Source organism: Miniopterus natalensis, chromosome 1 (genome assembly GCF_054644295.1).
Source record: "Miniopterus natalensis isolate mMinNat1 chromosome 1, mMinNat1.hap1, whole genome shotgun sequence".
Classification (NCBI taxonomy): Eukaryota; Metazoa; Chordata; class Mammalia; order Chiroptera; family Miniopteridae; genus Miniopterus; species Miniopterus natalensis.
In genome coordinates, this window is record NC_142081.1 from 19,364,916 (window position 1) to 19,374,618 (window position 9,703).

A 9,703-nucleotide genomic window follows, 5' to 3' on the forward strand; every position below is an offset into this window, starting at 1 on the left:
AATTTCTGTAGTTCTTGCAAAGGCATGTAAATTTCTGGTCAGTTACTTTCCAGGGAAAGAGAGAGGAGGGAAACCAAGGACTCCATCCCATCAACAAACCGGCTTATGAATAAGGCAACCCCAGGTCTGCTGCTATTTGGTTATGTGCCACTTACATAGGAAACTGTCTTAATTTCAATAAATCATCACTGGCTTGGGGTATGGGTTTGTGGGATAGAGTGGGAAGCCCATAACAGTCTTCAGTTAGTTGGCCTTACAACTGAGGGAGATGTGCGACACCCGGGGACAATAAACACCTCATTTGCTGTGAATAAAGGCATGCTCAAGCCACCCCAACGCTCGGTGACAATGACATGCAGATTCCAAATGTTCTCTGTAAGAAAAAAACACCCTTTCTCCTAATCCTTCTTAAACTCAACAAGACTGATTGGTTTTTATTATTCATGAATTAATTTTTTACTCGGGGTCCAACAAGGGAATTGAAGCTATAACATTTCTCACCGATTGAGGGGAAAAAAGCAGATCTCGACCTGAGCAGCACGGCCAGACTCTTGCTGCGATCCTTGGGGGCAGGCTGTTTTGTTTGTTAAATCAGTTAATAATCAATTAAAAACCCAAAGCTTTGGACTGTTTTTTGTGGGGGGTTTTAAGGAAAAAAATTGAATAATAACATAAGTAAAAAATTAAAGTAGAAAAAAATACAGACAGCTGAGGGACTCTGGTATATTAGGTGCCTCCTATTATACTGGGCTGGTGTATTAGGCTGCCTCTTATTTCCAAGGCACATACAGAAAAGAGATGGTGAGGAATGAGAGGAAATAACAAAGGCGGCACTGATTTCAAAAGTAACGCCCAGATGAGCAGTCTGCAGATGAGCGGTCGGAGTCAGCATGAAGAGTCACAAGAGGGGTCAAGGGATCCAGAGGGTCAGCTCCCTGGTGCCCTCCCTCTAATCTCTGCCTCCAGAGGGTAGGTTAAGGTACTCAGGAGCAGGGGACAACAGCCTCAGAGAAGCTGAATGGCCAAGAAGGCAATCAAGGGTGGCGAGGTGACTTTGCCTCTCTCTTCACACAGTTCTTTTCCCAGCTATTCACATGCGCCAAGTCATAACCCCCCTCCTCCTCGCCCTCTGTGTGCCTTTGGTCTGCAAACCGCTCCCGAGACTGCAGCCAGAGGAACCAAGGAACTTGGGGAGATCTCGAGGCAGAGCAGGGGCCTCAGAAGCTTCTGGCAGTGGGGTCAGACCTGACACAGCATCCTTTTCAAGACACATTTCTCCCCTCCCAATTCAAAGGCAGCACCCCCAGCATTTCTCAGGGTGGGCCGTGTGGCTAACACCGTATTCTACTCTACCATTTGTTCATATTTCAGAGACCAGGCAGTTTTAGCTCCTGGATGAATTTAGACATGCATGCATGTTCATGTTTGCAGAAAAACATTTATGTTCAGGGAAAAGACACAGCACCCCTCATCCAGTTACTATGAGAAACTGGTTATGAGAATTGCTTTGCTCTTTTGGGCAGGAAAAGGCTGTAAGCTGTTATTAGCGTTATCATAATTATTACAACCGTCGCATTATTGCTGTTATTTCTGTAAAAGCGGTGTTCTTTCTGCCAAAGCTTGTTAGCTTGATTGCCTAGGTAGACAATGTCAACACACCCAAGAGACAAATGACAAGGAGCGAGGCTAAAAGGAAAAGGTAAGTACTGTGCTCTGCATGTGTGCCGAAGGGATGTTTCCCCATCAGGAGGGAGTGCTTTCCCCCATCCATCGATTAGGGAGGCAAAAAACAAAAGGCTACGCCAGCCCGTTCACTCTGCATCGCCAGGGTCCCAGACAAGAGCTCAAAGTGCCAGTGAGCCAGATGAGAGGGGAGGTTTAAAAATCGGTTTTGAATAAAGTTTCATGCTTCCTGATATCCTCCCCAAACCTCCCTTCTCAGATAACAGGCACAGCAAACCTGGAATTTGCCTGTAAACGGGGGTTTTTTAACCTGCCCGTGTCCACCAACGCATGTGCGCAGGCCAATGACAGTGCACCAAGATGCTGGTGGCTGAAGCAGGACAGGGTGGCCACTAACAGGCACCCTGCTTTGGGACTTCACCCGACTGATCGTGCTCAGCCCCTCAAAACAGCTCGAACACCCCCCCACATCCGCACTCGCACATACAAACTCGCAAGTTCAGGTAGACACGCACACAGACCCTGTACTCCTTCCTCCAGAACATATAAAATCAAAGAGGGACAAAAGGACAAGGGCAAACTAGAGCCACCTGGAATAAAAATAGAGGGGGGGAAAGAAGTCAAGACAAAGGAAAATGTTAAATTGTAAGACATGAGAGAAATCTTATCTAAAACATCACCCTTCGCCCCCCGCCCTCGCCACCTTCCCGTAGCATTTCCTTACGACTGTATTTCCTTGCCCTTTGGAAACCAAGAACACACGAAAAGGCCAGTGATGCTCAAAAAACATGTTTCAGGTATCTTTTTTAAAAATACGCACCAGGTAAAAAAATACCAAAACTATAAATCTAAGTAAATATAATAAAAATTTTTTAAATTAACAAGAAGAATAAAACAAAAAGCTAAATTATAAATTCAAGTTAAATCAAGCAATTTTTTTAAAAAGTGCCAAGTTAAAATAACACTCAGTATTTGGGGGTTTGAAACTCCCGGTTCCCTAGATGAAAAAGCTTGACCCTGAGTGGCACTCTGCATTCGTGCTATTTTAAATGCAGTCCTTCGGAAACACCGACGGTCCGGCGTGAGGCAGGCTGCTGCTGTCACCGGCAGGAGAGGACCCTGATACCGTTTTAAATGAAAATTGATCACATTTGAAACCAGAAGATAAAAACAAAACCTTGTCCGAGTTTGTTTAACTGCCTTTTGACCTCTGGATGAAATGACATTGAGAAATAAAATAGCATTATCCAGAAAACCATTCCCAGAAAAGGCTCAGTCCCGGAGATGCTGAACGACAATATTGAATAGAATATTTTAAAGTCCTAAGGAAGAGAAAGAGAGAGAGAAAGAACTTCTTTGGGACTAAAACGTGTATAGGTTAAAAGATTTAAAAAAAAATTATGTCTCTAACCCCCAGGAAAACTTTCGTTTGGGGTTTATTTTAATCCAAGCTCATACAAATTTGAATTTAAGACATTCAACCGATAGGTGTTTTTCTCTGCCTTGTCCAATTCCATACTGAAAGTTCCACGGGCAGATTAACCAGTATGATCTTCCTCGATTTAAAACATCTGACCCTTTCAGCTATAGCCCGTCAGTGGCCACATCCAGGGAGAGAAGGGGAAGTCGGGCACCAGGACCAGAGCTGCCCAAATGCTCCTTTGAGTGCGGCCATCTGTTATCCCACAGAAGGCAGTGCTGCCTTCTCACGTTCTCCAGGGTCTACCCAGCCCTGCCCAGGTCAGAATACTGGACAGGCTCTTAAGAAAGACTGAACTCAGGTTGCAGGAACAGCCTGCCCTCAGTCCCTCTGTGTTCCCGTTCACACCATGGAAAAACCCCAGGGCTCCACAGCTCCCGCTGGAATGTGGCCACAGCCTGACCTCAGCCCAGGCCCCGGGTACCACAGGCAGCAGGGGCTGTGTTTAAAGAGCAGAGCCCCTTGCCCCCTTTCTCCCATCCTTAAGGGGAATAGCACCGTAACACACTCACACACATATGCACACACAGACCCTCCAGGTGGGAATTCTCCTAGGAAGGATGCAGCTTTTGATGTCCTGGGGTTCAGAGATATCCTCTACACAGGGGTGTTAACAGCAACAAGAAAGGGCTCGACACTCCCTTAAGCCGCTGCTTATAAATACAGGTGCTGTAAGATCCTTTCTATTCTAATCCTGATCAGTACAGAAAGATGCTCTGGATAGGCAGGTGTAAGTACACTCATGGGTGGGGGGACCACGAGGCTCATGGTTCCCCACTTGTCTGGGTGGTTGGTTGGGGGCTCTCTGCTCCCAGGGACAAACTGAGCCTGTGTTCTCCTATGGCTGGCCTCCCTACAAGTCCCTTTCCTAGTTACTTCCCTCGGCCTGCTGAGCATTAGGAGCACTTGCTAGAAGTTATAATGTGTCCCCTTTAGAGCCTGCCTTTCTCCAAGAAGCTACAGAGCTACAGACCACCATGTGCCTGAAGTCTTTCCATCACATCCTTGCAGTGTCCTGGGAAGAGAGGGAGGAAATGCCCCAGAGCAGCCTGTCACACAGGGTCACACTGTTACAAGAGGCGAGGGTCACTTGTCCAGTGGCCTAGGGAAGAAATAACTCCCCAGCTACTCACCTCTCCAAGACACTCCCCTGACATCCCCTCTGACGAAGGGGTCTGACCCACCACCCGTTACCCAGGACAGCTCTGCCATCATCAATGAGAGGTCAGCGGCCCCACCAGAGGCAGGGGCAGGCTGGCCTGGTAAGAGTTAACCTGCCTGGCCAGCCATCACAGGGTCACTGTGATGTGCAGAGAAGTTGAGCATCCCAGTCCCCAGAGCTAGTCTGCTAATTACATTTGCAATTATAAATACCACCACCTCCTTGCACAGGGACCAGGCCACCAAGCCACGCCAGGGGACACCCAGACCAGAGGAAGCCTACGGGCCCCGTGTCTGAGCAATGACCACATGTATGTTCCTGGAAGTCTGAGAATCCAGGCACTGAGAAAGGGGAGCTCACCGGAGATGAATCCCAGTCAGGGGTCAGTGGCACTTAAGGTCTTCAATATATTCCTAGGAAGGAGCCAATGGCCGCAAGTGCAAACAGGCAGGATGTGGGCTCAGATTTGTCTGGCTCCAGCCCATCCCCAAGTTCCGCCCTTCCCAGCTTCCTGGCTTGCTCAGTGGACCCTCTACCTGAAGCCCCCTCCTGGGCCCACGCCCCCTCTAAGAACTAAGCACCTGTGGAGGGCATCAGAGGTTGAGCACTAAGCCATGCTGGGGTCCCCATGGGAACATTTGGTCAAGAGCCACCAGACCCCAAGACAGAAGCTCCCAGCAGAACTCTAGGGAGCTCTGGCTGATCCTGGTCAAGCTGGGCCAGCACTTAGAGGGCCTCACTTTCAGGAGAGATGGGAAGAGCCCCATGAAGGGCAGTAGGTGTGGGGTATTCAGGGTGTGGGGTGGACTTCGCACTGAAGGAATGGATTATGGTCTAAATATCCGCTGTCCTTTCCCCTTCAATTAGAACCACAAATAATCTGAATCATGTTGAGGAAGCCACTAAAGCATTTGGGAAGGCAAGTTCTAGAGAAGGGCACTGCAGAACCTGTCCGAAGCATCCTGTTTCTTCTCTTTGTCTTCCAGATTCTCTCTCCTTCTGCATCCTGCCCATTCACACAACCAACACCATCACCCACCCCCAATGCTCACAGGTTCTCAACGCCTCTCTCCCATGCCCCCTTTGGCCTGCTAGACTTGTACTAAGCATTCCAGTTCTAAGCATTCAAAGGAACAAGGCGTTTGGCAGAGGACCGAGGAAGGAGACAAACTTTTTCAATGAGTTTAGATTATCTTTAAAAAGTATTTAGCAAAATGTTCAATTATTAGGAGCATGAATCAAGGCAAAGTTACAAGGGCTCCCTGAGCTAGGGCCCGGAGCACTCCAAGACGGCCGGGGGGGGGGGGGGGGGGGCACATGAAATCTCTATCACGGCCACTTCCCTTGACGTGCTTTCCCAAAAAGTCCCTTCTGTTCCTCTCTCGGACTAAACGGCATATTTATTGGTGGGCCAGGTTTATTCCGTGTGTGTGTGTGTGTGTGTGTGCGCGTGTGTGTGTGTGTGTGTGTGTGTGTATTTTTAAGAAACATCTTTTCATATGTCCCAACTACTGGTAAAATAGAGGATTATTTCTAAAATGAAAGGAATTGGGGAAATAATAAGCCCCGGGAGGAAATTTCCAGTTGATATCAGGATCTCACTGAGCTGGAAAGAGCCTTCCCCGGGGCTGGGGCCTTCCTCATTGACCTGTTTCCTCCTGGTTTATCACCCTCGGGCTTGAACAAGCCCAGCCTCCTATCACCCCATCCACCACTCCCACGGCAGCCTGCATTTCCAGAAGGGAGGCACACACATAGGTTTATTTCCTAGAGCCCCTCCCTGGGAAAACCAAGACTAATGTCCTCACTCTGATTTATTTTTAAATGTACCATTAAAAATTAATTTCCCCCTTTGTTTTTCTCTGGGTCACTGATTCTGAATTACCATGTGGCATTTTTCCTACGTGTGAAGCCACATATTTTACCTTCGGGACAATTTGTTCTTTGTTTCTTTAATAGCAACAAAGTGGTCACTGCAAGCCCCCCCCCCCCTTCTTACACCCCAGTTTTTATGCCCAGGGTCTCCAGCTGGGTGGGTCATGGACACATTTATACACAGGCACATGCAGGCCAGCGCACTCACTCCCACTCCTGCTGATTATATATGTACATAAAATATTGATTAGAAATGGTAATGGAGTCACCTACAGGATTGGCTACAGGAAAATGAAAATGAAGGATAGAAAGGTATGAAGGTGTGTGTGTGTGTGTGTGTGTGTGTGAGAGAGAGAGAGACAGAGAAAGCGAGAGAGAATTTCTCACCTGGGAAAGTGAGAATAACACTAAAGCATTAAAAAATGCTCTCTGCACGTTAGCAGGTGAGGAGGCCTGAACTGGGGTCCCTGTGCCCTTGGGTTTTCTCAAGTCCAGAAATGTCGATGAAGCCACATGGGTAGAAACTGTGTACAGAGTACATGAACACGCTCATGTGTATGTTCCCGGAGAAACACTGGCACCAGGATGAATGGATTCGTTCCACAGTCTTTCCAACAAACCAAAACCTGCTGTCCTGTTTTGCTATTTTGTTGCCAGTGGCTCTAAAGCTACCTGTCATGAAGCACAGGGATGGAAGGCGGAAAGCTGCCTCCCTCCTACACCAGCCTCTGACCTCCACGGGCTCGCCCTCGGAGATTCTGCACCCTGGACTACAGCAGACATAAAACCTCACCAGGGGGCACATCTGTATCCGGGGCCAGCCCGCCAATCGCTGGGCATCGCACAGGGATGCTTCGTTCCTCGGTGGCACGGCAGGTGTCTTTACGGGTTTACCTGTGCCCCGTGGCGCGGGAAGCTAATTCTGTGCAAAGAAACCAGGAAGGGTAGGGAATCCAAACCGCTGTCGGACTTATTTCACAAATGGTTCTCACGTCAGACCCTTCCCAGACACCCAGGACCTCGGCCCCCTCATTGCCCTTTGCTGTTTCCCTAACATCCCCTCTTTGCCCATATTTCTCCTCAAACTCAAACCAGGGTTGCCGTCAACTCGCTGCTAAGCCCTCCATCTCCCCTCTCCTTGCTTTCTGAACATAATCAAAGGATGTACTTCCCCCATTCGAATTTTTGTATTTATTGTGTATGACTTGAGCCAGGGACACATACGTAGATATTTCAAGCCCAAGTAAAGAAGTCACCTCTGGAGAGAGGGAGTCTAAATAATTTAAATATCAAATATTTGTCTGGCTTGGTAGTTTTATGTGAGAAAATGCCCTACAAGCATCAAACATTGTTCACAGCCTCACCTACCCACCCTGAGGTTTCTTTCAGGGCTCCCACTAGCAAATCTTTCGGAGGGAGCATCTTAGGGCACTACCCCCCCCCACCCCACCGGCCATACGAGTGGGATCAGCGTAACCTTTAAACAGAATGAAAAGCCACTTTTCAAACGCGTGGAAAGCTGAATCTATTATAATTAAGAATTCCCCTCCTTTCCCAACCTATTCACCACCTTCTGACACTCTTGTCTAAATTCTGGCGGCACCTAAAGGACCCTCACCCAGGAACTTCCTACAACTAGGACCCAAAAGGTCGGCGTGGAGACCGGGGCGGTCGGGTCATCCACACGAGATGCTGCTGTGAAGTTGCCTCCTCTCTGGCCAGCGGTCCACCGGGGGCGGGGGTCGCCTGTGCACCGAGGGGGGCGGTTAAACACTCATCCTGGAGCCCCGCATTCATTACCCAGGGTGTTTATTTTAGGGACGCACTGGCTTCTGGGAGGAGGGGTGCAGAAATGAAAGGATGGTGGGGCGAGCAGTGACTTTGGTAGTTTGGTTAGCTTCCTTTAAAAAGAGGAAGACGAGCGTGAAGTTGAGCAGGTCCGCGAGAACCTAGAGTTTTCATTTTATTATTATTTTTTTGAACATTCCGAGGGACGAACTCTGCTTGCTCCACCCCCCAGACGCCGGGACACCACCAGCCTGGCAGCGGGGGGATGCAGGGCGCCAGCGGGGAGACCCAGGCAGGTGTCCGGGCAGGTGGGGCTTGGGCTGGAGGGCCCTGGGAGGGAAACCGCGGGGGGCCGGAGCCTGACCCCCGGGAGCCCAGGATTAGGCGCTCACGGTAGCCCCCCGCCGTCCGGGGGCGTCAGTTCTCCACTTTCCCACCCTGCGCGCGAGGCGCTCCCCAAGCCCCGGGACCCGCGGTTCGTGGGAGCCCAGTTCTGTAGCGCCGGCCACCACCTACACCAAAGGCGCTTGGATCGCCCCAGATTCCCTCCAGGTGAGCGCAGTGCCGCCCCGGGGCACGAAATCTCGCAGGTCTGTTACGCCGGGCGCAGCCTCCTCCAAAGCCCGAAGCCGGGAACCAACTTTGCGCCCGCCGCCGCGCCCGCCCGTGTCCTGTCTGCCGGCAGGACGCGGGCTCCCCTCCCGGGCGTGCGGGACGCAGTGCGTCCCGGGCCGCGCCGCCCGCACCCCTGGGGCGCCTTGGCTCTGCAACCGCGCTGCGTGCGCGCCCTCGGGGCTCCTCGCCGGACCGCGGGACTAGGAAGCGCAGCCGCCTGCAGTTTCCAAACCCCCGCGGACCACCTACGATTTCGCCCCCCGGCGATCATTTTTGACCCCTACTATGGAAATAAACATTAAAGTAAAAGGGCCCGCGGGGAGGCTTTCTCAGACAGGACGGGTCATCTCTGCGACTTTCCCCGCACCTGCGCTGGGCTTGCTCTTTCCCCATTCCACAGAAACTCAAATATTTTCTCTCCACAAGAAGAAGAAAGAGCGAATGAGAAAGGGCTGCTCTAAAAGTCAGAGTCTGTAAAGGGGGGTGCGGGAAAAGTTAGATGCCGGTTACCCAGAAGGAAACCCAGGAAGTGCGCGCCTCTCCCCCTACGACGTTCCCCAAGTGCCCCCGGGGTCCCGGTCACTTCAAGACGAACTGCGACACCCAGGACAGAGACAGCCGGACAGGCAGGAGGACAGACAGACCGCCCGGCGGAGGAGCAGAGCACCTACTGGTTGTGGTAGCCGAGGGGGTCCGGGATGCAGAGTTCCGACACGTCCATCAGGCCCACTGGAGCATTCCCAGTTGGTAGAGAAAGACGGCGGGGCAATCACGCGGCAGAGCGAGTGAAGGGCACCGGCGGGCGCGGGTCCGGGCCGGGGCACGGTGCGCGCGAGAAGGCGGCGTGGGAGGAAGCGCCGTGGCGGGGCGAGCGGGGCGCGCACGGCCCCGCGCTCCCGCTCCCGCTCCCGCACACACTCCGAGCTGGCAGAGGGGACAGGACGCCGAGGAGGCTCGGGCACCAGAGACTTGGAGCCCACTCACCCTACTGTAGCTTTAAGGCTGGGAGACTGATGTATGGTTTGGCTCCTATTGGCTATCTCTCAGGGGCTGGACTTAAAGTGACAGAATCAAGCTGGGGTGGGGGGAGGGGGGAGCCA

At 51.4% G+C, this 9,703-nt stretch overlaps 1 protein-coding gene across 1 annotated transcript in view; it reads right to left on the reverse strand.

The window, feature by feature from the left end:
• The window catches only part of ESRRB (estrogen related receptor beta), a 95,230-nt gene extending 85,906 nt beyond the window's left edge, over positions 1–9,324 (reverse strand). Inside the window, exon 1 of the mRNA XM_087813890.1 lies at positions 9,275–9,324. Within this exon, the coding sequence (XP_087670016.1) occupies positions 9,275–9,324 (50 nt within the window). The remainder of the gene's footprint in view (positions 1–9,274) is intronic.
• Positions 9,325–9,703: the final 379 nt, after the last annotated feature.